At 36.2% G+C, this 16,083-nt stretch overlaps 1 protein-coding gene across 2 annotated transcripts; it reads left to right on the plus strand.

Moving 5' to 3' along the window:
- Positions 1 to 1,764: 1,764 nt before the first annotated feature.
- On the plus strand, positions 1,765 to 12,460 carry LOC106873779 (trans-1,2-dihydrobenzene-1,2-diol dehydrogenase). 2 transcript variants are annotated; one of them, XM_089361681.1, is made up of 7 exons: positions 1,765 to 1,992; positions 6,709 to 6,820; positions 7,414 to 7,577; positions 9,154 to 9,403; positions 10,901 to 11,025; positions 11,251 to 11,401; positions 11,939 to 12,460. In XM_089361681.1, exons 1-7 carry the CDS (start codon positions 1,909 to 1,911, stop codon positions 12,040 to 12,042), a joined length of 990 nt encoding a protein of 329 aa, XP_089217807.1. In that variant the 5' UTR covers positions 1,765 to 1,908; the 3' UTR covers positions 12,043 to 12,460. The 2 variants fall into 2 exon arrangements, with proteins under 2 accessions (XP_089217807.1, XP_014776773.2); XM_014921287.3 differs by lacking the exon at positions 1,765 to 1,992 and adding an exon at positions 2,332 to 2,506 and having other exon boundaries at positions 11,939 to 12,181.
- The last annotated feature ends 3,623 nt before the right edge of the window (positions 12,461 to 16,083 follow it).

The raw sequence follows: 16,083 nt of genomic DNA on the forward strand, positions 1-16,083 counted from the left end.
TGATGACATCAGGAAAGCACTAAACGAACTGGCTCTAAAAGAGCTGGGGAGAAGGAGGAAAAAGAAACTATGGGTCACTATGACATCTTGAACCTGTGTGACTTGAGAGGTGACCTGAGGAAGACCAACCTAATGGATCAGCAATACAACAATGTGAATTGGAAGGTTAGGAAGAAAATGAGCGAAACCAAAGAGAAATGGATAGCAGGCCAGTGCAAAAATCATTGAAACTGAGATAAAGAAGGGCAATAGCAAGGTTGCTTATGAAACCTTCAAAATTCTAACAAAAACGAAGAAACACACCACCACTATCATTGAGGACAGTACAGGCCTGCTTCTCACAGATGAGCTTAATGTCATCTAAAGACAGTCCTAGTATCGTAAAGAACTTTACAATCACAAATTCAGGCATGAAAATCACCGTTCACAACAACAGAGAACTTGGAGATAATCCAGTTCTCTTGGAGGAAGATAAAGAGGTAGTGAACATGCTTAAAGTTGGAAAATTCCCACAAGTGGATAACATTGCATCAGAGCAGCTAAAACATGGAGGGCCAAAGTTTATCGAGGCACAAACAGAAGATATGGGGGAAGAAGCAGTGGCCAAAGGAGTGGGTCCAATCACTGGTGATATCCATTCCCAAGAAAGGCAACTTAAGACTCTGCCAGAGTTATAGAACAATCAGCCTAATTAGCTACCCTAGCAAAGTATTTCTAAGAGTTCTGCTAAATAGACTTAGTGAGAAGATAGAAGAAATTCTTGTAGGCCCAAAAGGAGTACTGTGGAGCAGATATTTAACATCATACTGCTCACTGAGAAAGGTCTGTAACACCAATATGACCTCTGTCACAACTTCATTGACTTCAAAAAGACCTTTGACCAAGTTTGGCCTGATCGGTTGTGGTAGGTGATGAAAGATTACAACTTCATCGAAAATAACATCAGAGAGTTCTTCATCACAAGAGTGGATGTTTGACAAAGATGTATCCTCTCTCCAGTGGTTTACATCTTCCTAGAGAATACCATGCAGGAGATACTCCAAGACTTCCACCCCTCTGTCTCCAGTGGAGGATGGCCCATCATCTTCAATGACAATATCAAATCCTACCAAGGTCAATGGTGAAATAAAGTGGTGTCAGTAAAGTACTAGGATCAGTGGAAACGATTAATCCCCTCCTAATAAAGTTTCTGGTTGTGTACCTAAATCAAAAACCGCAGTTTTTTATTGTTTGAAGTAGGGAAATAAACCATCTTTACAGCAGGAGAAATCGTCCAGTCTATCAATAACGGAGATATTTTAAATTTAAAAAAAAATCGAGAGGATATAATCATTTCACTACCAAATCAAAATAGAGAGCGATGCAAAAACTGCTGATTTAGTGCCGAATGTACAACTGGCCTTTCTTTCATATCATTTTCTGTATAAAATATAACAATAACCTGGTGAATATTTTAATTGATACTGTTAAGATTATTTAGAAAATAGAAATCAAATAAAATCAAACAAAATTGAATTACTTAGGCAATACGTATACTAAAATCATACAAACAATACAATTTGCTTCCCGCTGCACACGGTTATTCAAAATAGTAGATTCACAAAAGATAATACAAAACCCGAAACTATAAAAAGGTAAGAATCTTTCGTTTCGCTACAATTTTTATTTGATATACAAATAAAACAATATCATATTCTTTGGGAAATATTGTTAAAAACGATATTTATTATATTTATATTTGTTAAGTTACTGTTAAAAATATATAGCTTTAACCTTGCAGCACTTTTTTAGCATCTATTTTTGACAAATACAGTCGACTATCTTGGTTTTAGAAGCTAAAAATAGAACACCAATGATATTGAATTCTGTCCCTTTCAAATATTTGATCTGGCAAAACTTGGTAAAACAATGCGCTGGGGAATCTGTTCAGCAGGTTTAATTGCAAATGATTTTTGCAATGCTTTGCAATGCTTGGATCCTTCGGATCACAAAGTAAGTTATAATGTTTTTCGTCCTTCTCATTTATTTATTCAGTTTCATTTCAGGAATTAATACCCTTCACTCATAGGATTTTTCATTACACAAACTACGAAATCCTATAAGTCGTTTCACTTTTGCTCAGCTCTAAGTGAGCAAAGTTATGGGCAGCTGGGCAAACTTTCGGAATAAATTAGAATTATTTCGTTTTTCTTTTTTTTTTTTTTTTGCCCCTGGGTGTCTTTCAAATTTTTTTTTAGAGTGTCCTAAATTTTTTAAACACTGGGTGAGCAAATTTTAAATAAAAGCAAAAATGTCTTTCAAACTTTTCGCCCCCCCCCCCTGCCCTCACTGTTGTTGACAGATATATTTCTTCATACAAACTTATGCAAACAGACGGACTCACTCGTGTATATACGCTCCGAAACATCTATAAATATGCATGGATTTAATCTTTTTCATTCGCAAAATTTTGCTCAGATACCTTTCATCAGTGTGTATGTGTGTAACTGTATATTTTGATCTATTCGTAAGTATCTATGCATTTTTGTATACATGTACGCATACGGATCTAGTTTTTTTCATTCGCAAAATATGCATTTTTTTTTAAAGACAGTAAAAAATCTGAAAATCGGCTATAATAATACAGTTTTCCAGTCTAATTGGTATGATGTTGTGAAGGAAAAAAAAAAAATTGGGGAAAAAGTTACAGAGGTATAAAAATCGAAAAAACTGTATTTATAACCAATAGCGAGACAGAAATTTTCTGCGTTTCGTTGTGTTGGACAGCTCCTGGCTCAGCAGTAGCTCAGTCTTCACAGCATCATTCTGCGTGAAGCAGACGTAGGCAGGTAGTAGTTGACAGCAGTTGGTTACGGCCGTCGAGTTGAATGGCAAACCCATACTTTGAGGCTCTCACTCCCTCGATCGGCAATGTCGACCGACATCTCCTCGATACGGCGCTATACAGTGTTGCTAGAGACGGAAACACCCTCCAACTTCGCCGCCGCCTCATCTCCAATCACGTGCCTGACCAAGATCTTTGCCGCTGGCATGACAAGAGACTCTGCAATGGTATGCGCCTTCATGTGTTTGGCCACCAGGAGAACAACTTCATAGGATGCTTTCGCAGTTCCTGCCCTCTTCTGGTAGATCTGGCCAGTCTTGTCTATGCGCTGCCGCTTTACGTTCTCGGCAAGTGCTTATCATAAGTTGGCAAGTTTTATTTGCCAGAAATGTCTGGCAAATAAAACTTGCCAAATTACGATAAGCAGTAATGTTCAATTTGAATGAGGATAAAGACTGGTGACCCACCACTATTGGACTAAGTAGCCTCCCTTGTTTATTGTACTATTATGAATCGGTCTTGCTTTGAGACCCATTTCTGGTTAGTAATAGCACTATATACTTCATTACATAGTGAATAAAACCCAAGAAAAATAAACTAGTACTTTTTTATCAAGGATTGGCAGAATCGGTAGAATGGCTTGATGCATTTAATCACATCTGTTTACTTTCAAATTCCACTGGAGTTGACTTTGCTTTTCATACCTCAAATGCAAAACGATCAATTCGATCTAATCGATTGTGTACTATTGTGCTCTTAGCACTTATGTAAAAAAAAAAATCATTGTTAGCACTATTAAATTACCGAAGACTTCGTTTCGGAATTCGTTATGTCCCCATAACTTAGCGGTTTGGCAAAAGACACAATTGAATAAGTACCAAGCTTAAAAAAACTAAATGCTGGGGTCGATTCATTCGATTAACATTATTCTCCAAGGTGGTGCCCCAACATGGCCGTAGTCTAATGACTGAAAAAGATTAAACAAAAGACAGATCATTGAACATGATCTTTTAAGTGCAGTGGAATGTGTTTAGTGCAACTGGAGTGACAGGAGGAGAAACAGTCTGGTTGTTGGGAAGGGCTCATCATCTCCACTCACCACTCCCTGATGTTTGATTCAGAAGAGTCTAAAGTATTAATAGATGTAGAAGCATTGAGTTCAGGACTGTTCTGAGTTTTCTTTTCTTTGAGAGGTTTGGATACTGGTGGCTTAAGTGAAGAGACATCACCATAAGTAACAAGGTGTCTTATAACAACACTTGATATCTTTGAAGTGAGGATTCACTTCCAGGTGTTCCACCTCCTCTACCAAAGTATATTTACCTTGGTGATTGTGACAATTCAAAAACATTTTGTTATTTAGAGAAGAGAGCCATGAAGGGATGGACACTTAAAGATTTACACCAATAGTTAAGACGTTTGTGTGGAGTGCAACTTGTTGAAGTTGAGAACAGAGAAAGGAATGAATGAAGTGCAGCAAGAAAAATTAGTTCCCATTCTATGAGTTTCAAATGTTACGATCTCAGGATGAGAAATATCGTCCTCCAAATAATTGCATTATAAAGTTCTGTTTGTACATTCCTTTGTAGATTATAAGGAATGGTTCTGGTAGTAGCTATATCTTGCTAGTGCAAGAATTGTTAAAAATTCTTTGACATGAAAGATGTACCACAGTCAGGATGAATATATGATGGCATTCCAAAATTAAGATTTTGATGAAAACCTTATTATACATTTCTATATTTCTAGAAAAGGACATCAGTTTGACTAATGTAAATAGTGTACATAACTTTATTATAGTTTTTGTTGTCATATTGGCAGATGGGAAAGCAAAACAGCACCTGCAGAATTCATCCACAATGGACAGCAAATATCACTTTTTTTTTATAGTCGAGAGAAAACTCCCTTAAAATCAAAACCTAGTCTCTCAAAGGCCTGGGTAGCTTTTATCATATAAGTAGGTATTGCATAATAAAACAACTTTATTTCAGTGCATGTTGAACATGTAGACAGAATACTTTTGATTTCTTCTACAAAATATGAAAGATTTCAAACATGCACAAAACAAACCAACATGCCTGTAATGCCAAGATAACACAAACTCTTATTGGTTCCATGAAGTATGTCTGTATCCAACATTACTGCATAAATCCTGGACAATTTGTCAACAGCAACATTGTCTTGCCTAGCTTATAAATAATGTTATACTGAAAACAAGAGAGTTCTGTATGACAATGGTTTAATTTCTCATTTTTCATTTCACTGCTTCATCTATTATGAAACATGAAAGGAACTGAATTCTGATTTATTACGAAATGGAAGCAGCAGCCGAGTAGTTTCTGCAGTTCTTTAAAGATTCTACAGTTGTATGGGCTTCTCTTTCCACAGATGTATCCTCTCACAAGCTGAAAGTGTTCTTGATAAGAAATGTTGGTAACAAATTAATAAATATTCCCCGTACAGTACCGATTCTTTTTTTTCTTTTTCAAATTCAAGGGACGTAAGTCTAATGAACTAAAGTTTTTTTCTCTCTGAGTTTTGACTTAGAATGATTTTGTTTCAGTACCATCAGCTGACTGCACGTGACATTTTCAGATCTCTAAAGGCAAAGAACCCACGCCATACTACTCCTTTCAGCGTTTTCTGGTGATTGCAATGGTTATCTCAACTCCCGATATGAAACCAACTGGTAAAGTGGTTGATATGAGAATGACATTGCATTTTAAAACATATTTAGAGCATGTTTGTTTAGATTACAACATAAACTTTATCACTTTGTAACATTTCATTCAGACTAACCGTTACAACAGAGATAAAACAATGTGGCTAACACGAAAAGGAAGGAGAGGTGTGATAGAGTGAGAGACACAAAGGGAGGGAGCAGAAGTGGTGTAGTATCTGCTTACTGTGTACTACTGCTCTGCATGGGAGGAGGATAAGGCAGAGAATGGATTCCACTACACTCGTTCCTCCTCTTTTGTTCTTTCTTGTCGTTTCTCTCCTCCCCCTCTTTATCTCGTAGCCCACTATAACTGTCACCTCTATCTGATAAATCACCTCTTTCTGATAAATCACTTCTATCATTTGGTTTACAGACAGGTGTATGTGCTCACACATGCATGTATAAATAATCACTTTCTGTGCACTTGATTCAACTTGATTAAACATAGGTGTGCTATGTTTTAAATAAAATAAGAAACTCAATATTTGTATCATGTATTCAGTAATAAGTTTTTTCAAAAATGTTCACAAATTCAATGAAGATTATGCAGTGCACAGACACTTATGCACGCACAAAATGCGTTTCTGCACTATTTTTGTCTACTAAATAACACAAGGTATTTGTCAGTCAAAAGTACTACACAGTGGAAATGAATTTGGAATTACATGGTTGTGGCACATGTCCGTTGTCCGTGCTGGCATGGGTTGGACAGTTTGACCAGGGCTGGCAAGCAGCACTGGACTCTGGTCTGATTTGGCATGGTTTCTACAGAGAAGTCATTAAAAAGGTTACAGATGTGTAATGAAAGACTTTCACTGATCAATCACTAAAGAAATGAAATATGAGTAGTGTATATATTTTTATTGGCAGAATGACCTTCCAAAAATACAGGAATAATAATAATGGTATCAAATTTTGGCACAACGCCAGCAATCTTCAGAGGGATGTTAGCATGCCAAACAAAATGCTTAGCAGCATTTTTACCAACTCATTAAATTTTGAGTTCAAATTCCACTGCTTTTCATCATTTACCAAAATTAGAAAGAATATTATTATTATATCAATATATTTATAAGTCCTTATTTATTTATGTACATTATCAACTATCAACATTCCAATGTATAACCCAGTTATGCATGAAATTATTTTGTTTTTTATTCAGATAACTGCTGTGGTATCCAAGTCTTTAGAGAAGGCTAAGAAATATGCTGAAGAATTTAAGATATCAAATGTATATGACAGCTATGAAGAATTTGCCAAAGATCCCAACATAGGTATGAAATAATTTTAGTCTAAACCTGGCTGCAAATCTTTTATATTATTTTATGAACTTCTTAAATATTCTATTTTATTTTAATTAGTTTTGTTCTTATACAAAATTCAGTTTTCATAAATTTTACTGTAATACTTAGCACAATATAACTGATTTAACAGACCATACCAGTAGTCCATACATATGTGTGTATGTATGAATGAATGAATGAATGAATAAACACACTGTAAATTAGTTGGTGTTAGGAAACAGAAACAAATTCAAATTGGAACATACAAACAAGAAGTGGTCCTCCAGCCCATCTAGGAGGAAAATAATTGCAAATAAGAACTGACTCAGACACTTAGCCATCCAACTCATGCCAGCATGGAAAGCATATGTATAATATGTGTGTATTTACATGTGTTTGTATCTGTGTGTGTGTGTGTGTGTATGCGCATGCATACATCTGGCAACCAACAAGTGTGTGTGTGTGTGCATGTATGTATATAGACCATGTCTAAAAATCATTTATTACTGTTTATCATAAAATGAATGAAATAAATAAATTCCTTTGAATCCAAAAATAGTAATTTTATTCTATGTCTCTCACAGATTTGGTATACCTTTCAACCATCAACTGTTACCATCATCCTCTTTCCATTCTCATGCTTAACAATGGCAAACCAGTTCTGTGTGAGAAAACCTGTGGTAATAATCTGAAAGAGACAGTGGAAATGCTTGAACTTGCAAAATCACAGAAATTATTTTTTATGGAGGTATGACATTTAACCTTTTAGCATTTAAGCCAGCCTTATCCAGACCCAAAATGTTCTACCTATTTTATGTTCAAACTGGCTAGATCTGAGCCCTCATACCTATCCTCCAATGTCATTCTAAAATGATATAATCACATCATCAAACTCTCAAAGCTATGAGATAATGCATGGTTAATTCAAAACAATGTGATAAAGAAGCATTACATTTAACAGAGTAGACTGAACGCTAAAGGGTTACTACTGAAATGGTGAATGTTGACATACTGTTTTTTAACCCTACATCAGCCATCATCATCATCATCATCATCGTTTAACGTCCGCTTTCCATGCTAGCATGGGTTGGACGATTTGACTGAGGACTGGTGAAACCGGATGGCTACACCAGGCTCCAGTCTGATTTGGCAGAGTTTCTACAGCTGGATGCCCTTCCTAACGCCAACCACTCAGAGAGTGTAGTGGGTGCTTTTACGTGTCACCCGCACGAAAACGGCCACGCTCGAAATGGTGTCTTTTATGTGCCACCCGCACAAGCCAGTCCAGGGGCACTGGCAACGATCTCACTCGAAAATCCTACGGAAGCCAGTCAGGCGGTACTGGCAACAGCCACGCTCAAAATGGTGCATCTTATGTGCCACCCGCACAAGAGCCAGTCCAGGGGCACTGGCAACGATCTTACTTGGCTTGCCGGGTCTTCTCACGCACAGCACATTTCCAAAGGTCTCGGTCAGTAGTCATCGCCTCGGTGAGGCCCAATGTACGAAGGTCTTGCCTCACCACCTCAGCCCAGGTCTTCCTGGGCCTACCTCTTCCACGGGTTCCCTCAACTGTTAGGGTGTGGCACTTTTTCACGCAGCTATCCTCATCCATTCTCACCACATGTCCATACCAGCGCATAATCAAGAAAATTCATGATCAAAATCTTTCCCACTGTGACCTTCCCCTCTTTTTTCAGAGGTAGTATTATTTGAAGCTTCATTGTCTGTGTTCTTTTTTAAGATGTTAGGTTGTGATTTGGGGCAGTTTAGTTTCTCTTTCTAGCTGGCTAAGTAATGACATAAAGCAATGTATCTCAACCAATTTTCCCCATGTTCCCTTTTCACCATATATCAGAAGGCCTTTTGAAGATTACCCGAGTCAAAAATTCCATTTCAAGCAATACTAAAATTTTTTTTTTTCTCTCTGTCAGTACATATTCATTTGCTTGGATTGCTTTATAAAGGATTGTTCTTATTTACTTTGTAGTCAATTGCAACGAGGTTGAATATCTTGCCTCTCAAAGTCATGTTGACTCAAATAGAAGCAATAGACACTGTGTTTGTTCCGCAACTTTTAGGTAGGGATTATACATCAAGGACCAAAACGTTATGATTAATTCTCATTAAAAATACTTCTTCCTTCTGGATAACCATCAGGAACTTTTGCAGCTTACAGTTTAGTAAAAGAAAAATTTAAACTTACATGTCTTTCTCCCCTTCACTTTATTTATATGCATTTCTCTTTTATTCTTCTTGCACTCTCTCTCTCTCTCTCTCTTGTTTATTTATTTTTACCTTCCACATAAATGTTTTACTTTCAGGGTTTGTGGTCTAACTTCTTCCCAGCTTACGCAGCTATTAGAGAAGAAATTGAGTCTGGAACCATAGGAAAGATACGCTACTTAGATGTGGCATTTTTTGTTGACATATTTTCAAAGCCACGTATTTCTCAGCGCTCTTTGGGTGGTGGGGGTATCTTGGAAATTGGTGTTTATACAATATGGCTTGCAAACTTCATATTCAGAGAGAAACCTGAGACAATTACTGCTGTTGGAACAATTGCTGATACAGGTAAGTATATCATTAATAAAGGTTTTATGCTGCTTAAGGATATTGATAACTTTTTGAGAGGTAGAAGTTAGAATGGATAATTGAAGAAAGGAAAGAGAGAAAGAATGAATGATATGCAGTTATATGATGGTTATTGGTAAAGAGGAAGATATAAACTGATTTCTTACTTAATCCTATAAGTCTGAGTGATCGAGAGTTAATACATCACCCAGAATGTGACATTCTATTTTACATAAATAGTCATATTTATGTGCAGGCATGGATATGTGGTTAAGAAGTTGGTTTTACAATCACATTGTTCTGAATTCGATCCCACTGTACAAAACCCTGGGTAAGTGTCTTCAGTTATAGTTTTGGGTTGACCATTAATGAATTTGGTTGGCTGAAGTCTGTCATATATATATTTATATGTATATGTATATATATATATGACAAGAAAGTGGAGAGTTGAGGATGTATAGTTAATTTTTTTGTATCATAGTTTGAAGTTAAAATTTAAATACAAATAAATTTTTAAAAAGTACAAAAGAAACTCAAAAAACCTGCATGTATTTCAATTCTGGCCCCTTAGTAATGCATAATTTGAAGCATTTGGGTCAAATCCAATGTTAAGAATTGGTTATCATTTTAAACTGTATGGGGGCAGAACCTCTTCAGAGTTTTTTTTTTTTTGTAAAACGAAGGTTACATTTTTCTTGAAGGGATTCAAATCAAAAACTAAGGAAGTTTAAAAATTTATAACTTGCATATTGTGTGTTTGTATTCGCGAAAGTTATAATTCAAGTAAGTAAAAAAAAAAAATAAAGATAAAATAAAAATAAATTTTAAAATATAAATAATAAAATAATGATAGATCTGTAAGGGAAAATAATTATGTAATAAAAATAAATTTTTAAAAAATAGATACAAAATAAAGAATATTAAATAAACCATTGTAACTGTATAATTTCTATTGGCTTACTAATAGATACAAGTAAATACTCTCTGAGTGGTTGGTGTTAGGAAGGGCATCCAGCTGTAGAAACTCTGCCAAGTTAGACTGGAGCCTGGTGTTGCCATCCGGTTTCACCAGTCCTCAGTCAAATCGTCCAACCCATGCTAGCATGGAAAGCGGACGTTAAACGATGATGATGATGATGATTGAATCATATCAAATCAAATTTAATCATTTATGTACAATATATGTTAGTATAGACTCAATTTTGAATTATCTAGCTGTTAAGAAATGTATCTATCAAGTTAATATATATTTTCTTCTAATGTGATGGAGATTAAACCAGTGAAATTTTGGATTTATTAATCCCTAATGTGGACATGACATCCTCAAAATGACTGAATATCATATTATATATATGTCCCAGCTTCCATCACCACCCACCATTTCATCTTATGTTTTGTCATGCTTGCATAGGTGGTCAAGCCTTTTACAGTACTGTATATTAGCAATCAGTGTCTAGCAATGCAAAATAAGAAATAACATTGTTTCATTTGGAAAAGGTGTTGACCAGTCTGCCAATATTATTCTGACTTATAAGGACGGTGCCAGAGCCTCTTTGTCCTACAATACTGCTATGACAGGAAGAACAGATGCATATATTTATGGAACTAAAGGCAAAATTTATGTAAGTAATCCTTTGATTGAATGATAAATATTTTTGGACTTAAAATTTACTGTTAGTTAATCTAGAATTTAAATTTAAATGATATTATGATTATTGTATGAAATACAACATTTATTAATCATATTTATTGATTAAACTATTGCATGAAATCTTTTGTAATATTAACAGTCACGAAAATTAGCTAAGCTATCGTAATGAATATATCATACATTCCTATTTTGACAGGTATGTCCACCATTTTGGAGTGCCAACAAAATTGAGGTGAATGGAGAAGAAAGAGAATTTCCGCTCCCCAAATCCAATGCTAAATATAATTACCCCAATAGCTGCGGGTTATCTTACCAAGCTGATTGTGTTCGCCGATGTTTTGAGAAAGGTAAGTGTTTTATAATTTCTATCTTTTTGTAATTAGAAGTCTTCCAATTAACTGGATTACACCAAGTAAACTATCTTTGTATGTCAACATGGGCTTATGATGTAAATAACATACAACTTACTGGTAAGAATGAAGTGCCTAAAATGGAGACAGAGATTCAAAGGATTGCTTTGGTACAAAGATAGAATGTCTGTCATGTTCACAGAACCATCACACAATCATCAGTATTTTTTATCCAAAGGGTTTTTTAACCCTTTGGCATTTAAAATGACCATTTCTGACCAAAATGTCCTACCTGTTTTATGCTCAAACTGATCAGATCTGGCTTCTCACATCAACCCCACAATATAATTCTAAATATCAACTGTAACCACATCAGAATATGAAAGCTTCAAAATAATGCATGATTAATTCAAAACAATAAGTAAGCATTACTTTTAACAGAATAATGTAAATGCTTCAGGCTTAACCTAATATTTACATGCTATAAGCTTTTTTTGCGTTTTTAAAAAAATTTCTCTTTCCTCTTTTCTAAAGGTCAGCTTGAATGTCCTGCTCACACCCATTCCGATACTTTGTCCATTATAAAAATTATTGAAGAGGCTCGGCGACAACTTCATGAGAATCATAAGGAAACCTAAACTCTCTACAAGGAGGAAAAGAGAGAAGAAGCAGATTAATAATATTGATTAATGTATATTTTATAAAAACAGGCATCATTTGACCATAACATATTTCATGTGTGTATATATATATATATATATATATATATATCTCAGACTGTAACATATATACATGTATGTATGTGTATATATGTATTTCAAAGTAACAATGGTTTGTAAGTTTTTGCCGTTCAAACAAGCAGAAATGCTTTACATGACAGAAGTCATTGTCATTTTTCTAAAATATAAATGTTTAAATCCCTTTCATTTTATTGACATATATTCAGATATCGGGGGTTTTTTTTGTATTTTTGCGTTTTATAAATAAAAAGTGGTTGAGCAATTGCAAAATGTGCCTTGCAAAACACTCGCTCTACCCCAACACTGAATTTCATAACGTTTGTCTTGATGTACTCCTTAACAACAAGTGCTATGACATGGATCTCATTCTGAAAACTGCATGTTCTGAATCTCAACCATCATAATTATTCATAGGATTCTTCTTCCCTACATAGAGACATATATAGGACTCTTACTCCATGCATGCACATATTAAGCCACTAAGACGCCGTATTAATTGAAGCTTAATCACATATTCCTAGATACATACCATACACATATGTTTATGCTTGTATGTGTATCTTAGAAGTATATGCATAAATATATTTATATCTTTCTGCTAATATATCTCCAAGAAACTTAGACCCCCACCACTTCTATCACTAACGAGGACTGGTATGATGTTCAGAAATTTTTGTCATCCTACTAATAATACATATGTATTTAATTAAGTTTATCCCTTGCCACTGAACAACAATCGTCAGTGTCATTGTTGTAATTAATAATAATTATGGTAGCAATTTATTAGTGTGGGAATGACTAAAGAGCAATCATTGGTGAAAATATATATGAGAAGCAGTTGCACAAACTTTTTTCTTTCAAGATGTAGAAACCATACAAATCTACTCATCCACTGGACTCTCTCACTTTTTTCCTGTATATATATATATATATATCATCATCATCATCATCATCGTTTAACGTCCGCCTTCCATGCTAGCATGGTTTGGACGATTTGACTGAGGACTGGCGAACCAGATGGCTGCACCAGGCTCCAATCTGATCTGGCAGAGTTTCTACAGCTGAATGCCCTTCCTAACGCCAATCCTTAAAGGCCCAAAACTTTAAGGCTGCCAGTGCAAGTGAATGTATATCGTATTCAAGAGGTAAGATAGATGGTGAACTACAGTCAGACTTCTCACAGGCAAGAACCAAAGGACTAAGTTCTGCTAGGAAAAAATGATAGAGAGTATGGAATTGGTGTTTTTTGGCAGAGAAATTTATAGATAAGGGAGTTGAGGTAGTCAGAGTATGTGACAAAATAGTGTAGGTCACTTAGTTAAGCCATGTTCACCACTCTCACTCACCTTTTAATAAATTTATTTGAATGACATCATCTTCATTCCTCTTCATCTTTACCTTCCTTTCCAAGTGAAGTCACACTGTAGGCCAGTCATAGACAAAACAACTGTGACAGGGTCCTCTGCAACAGATACAACAGTCACCTATTTTAACGATACAGTTTTAAAATGTAAGTTTGTTAGAGACCAACTCCGTATCAAATGAATTGGGTGGCCTTTCCTTGATGTGTTCGGTGGTGGGGGTGGGAGAGCAATAGCAATAGTAATAGTAGCTGCAGCAATGGTGGTGGTAGTAGTAGTAGTAGTGGTGGTGGTGGTGGTGGTGATGGTGGTAACAGCAACAACATTTGTGCAATTGAAAGACACCTTATCTGCAGACTTATAACTGCAAGTGCTATGTTATGACAAGAGAGCTTTCATCCGTAGTTGGAGGGTCACAAGCGTCTCGCCTCTTAGCCTGTATGCTTCGTCTGAGTTTCACCTGCGGTCTCTTGTCAACCACAACCATCTTGAGTTGGTTGAAACAAAGAAATAATTAAAGAAAGAATGATAGCAGTCGCAGTCGTGGGTCCCTTTTGATTCCTTTTATCGTCAGTAGCAGTTGATGTTGTTTAGCCCCAGGTCAGCCTGATCGCGCTGATCGTTCCAGTCGCAATCATTTTGTTTTGTTTTTATGTACAAGGAAAACAGTGGAGGCGCAATAGCCCAGTGGTTAGGGCAGCAGACTCGCGGTCATAGGATCACGGTTTCGATTCCCAGACCGGGCGTTGTGAGTGTTTATTGAGCGAAAACACCTAAAGCTCCACGACGCTCCGGCAGACAATGGCGGCAAACCCTGCTGTACTCTTTCACCACAACTTTCTCTCACTCTTACTTCCTGTTTATATTGTGCCTGTAATTCAAAGCGTCAGCCTTGTCACACTGTGTCACGCTGAATATCCCCGAGAACTACGTTAAGGGTACACGTGCCTGTGGAGTGCTCAGCTACTTGCACGTTAATTTCACGAGCAGGCTGTTCCGTTGATCGGATCAACTGGAACCCTCGACGTCGTAAGCGACGGTGTGCCAAAAACAACAATAAGGAAAACAGAATCATATTACTCGGTTTGCTCTTTTCCTAGACGGTAAGGCTGAGGCTTAAGGGAAACACCATTGATCTCTCTAGCACGTGGATCGAAAGATTTCCTCTTTGGGGCGTCTTTTCAAAGTTAAAAAAAATTCTGTGTTTATGATGGAAGGGAGATAACTAAAATTTCTCACTGATAATAGATGTTAAGGGAGATAACTCTAATTCTTAGACGATAGCCGTTTCACTTTTTTTATAAATTTGATTTATGAACAATAGTATCATTGGTTCAGTTTCCAAGGACTTAATCATTGTTTGGCTATTTTTCTGACACTGAGAGTGACAAGGGAACGTTTTAACCTGGTGCAAAGAACTTTGTTCGAAGTGAATCGGTTTTTTTGCTGATGTTTTCACCTTCGTCGGCAGACACCGCCAAAAGATGTTCACACATACGCACACATAGAGTTTCGTTTATTAATTTAATTTCCTATCACAATAATGTATAGATTAATCAGTCCGAGGGTTTGGTAGAAGATACTTGCACTAGGTGTCATGTAGTGGGATAGAATCATAACTAAATGGTTGTAAAGCGAATTTTGCCCAAAATGAGTGAGTCGCGTTATCAAATAGATAATTAAATTTGACATGTAAGCGAAGTTAAGCAACCATGTAAGATGATGATGACGATGACGTCGATAACGACTATGATAATGACGACAACGATGATGATGATGATGATGATGATGATGATGATAATAATAATAATAATAATAATAATAATAATCATAATAATAATAACTAGCTGGACCTGTGCAAAATTCACAGAAAATATAAAAACGTAAACATATGTGAATTGTGTGCTGGTGCCATGTGAAATGTTTCTATATTGTGACAGTTAAAGGCGGTGAGGTGGCAGAATCGTTAGCACGCTGGGCGAAATGCTTAGCAGTATTTCGTCTTTCTTTACATTCTGAGTTCAAATTCTGCTGAGGTCGACTTTGCCTTTCGGGGTCGATGAATTAAGTACCAGTTGCATACTGGGGTTGGTTTAATTGACTGCCCCCCCCCCAATAAAAATTTCAGGATTTGTGCCTATAGTAGAGAAGTATATTTATTTCTTTATTGCCCATAGGGGGGGATAAATATAAAGGGGACAAACAAGGACAGACAAAGGGATTAAGTCGATTACATCGACCCCAGTGCGTAACTGGTACTTATGTAATCAACCCCGAAAGTGCAAAGTTGACCTCGGCAGAATTTGAACACAGAACATAACAGCAGACGAAGTACTGCTAAGCATTTGGCCCGGCGTGCTAACGATTCTGCCAGCTAACTGCCCCAGTAGAAAAGTATATTGCAACAGTTACAGAATATAGAAAGACGGGTAAAACCAATAACTATATAATCCACCCAAAATATCTTAGTTATGCAAATGTAAACAGAATTACTTTTAACCTTAAAATACATCATACATATTCAGAGAACCCTCTTGGTTTAATGGTACGGAATAATGTTTTTCTCATATTCTTTTAT

The sequence above is a fragment of the Octopus bimaculoides genome, chromosome 13 (genome assembly GCF_046866305.1).
Source record: "Octopus bimaculoides isolate indiv1 chromosome 13, ASM4686630v1, whole genome shotgun sequence".
NCBI classification, from domain to species: Eukaryota; Metazoa; Mollusca; class Cephalopoda; order Octopoda; family Octopodidae; genus Octopus; species Octopus bimaculoides.

Coding starts and splice junctions, on each gene's coding strand:
- LOC106873779 (XM_014921287.3), top strand. CDS start 2,420: ATGGATTTAATCTTTTTCATTCGCAAAATTTTGCTCAGATACCTTTCA. Junction 6,821..7,413: donor TGCCAAAGATCCCAACATAG/GTATGAAATAAT, acceptor TGTCTCTCACAG/ATTTGGTATACCTTTCAACC. Junction 9,404..10,900: donor TGGAACAATTGCTGATACAG/GTAAGTATATCA, acceptor CATTTGGAAAAG/GTGTTGACCAGTCTGCCAAT.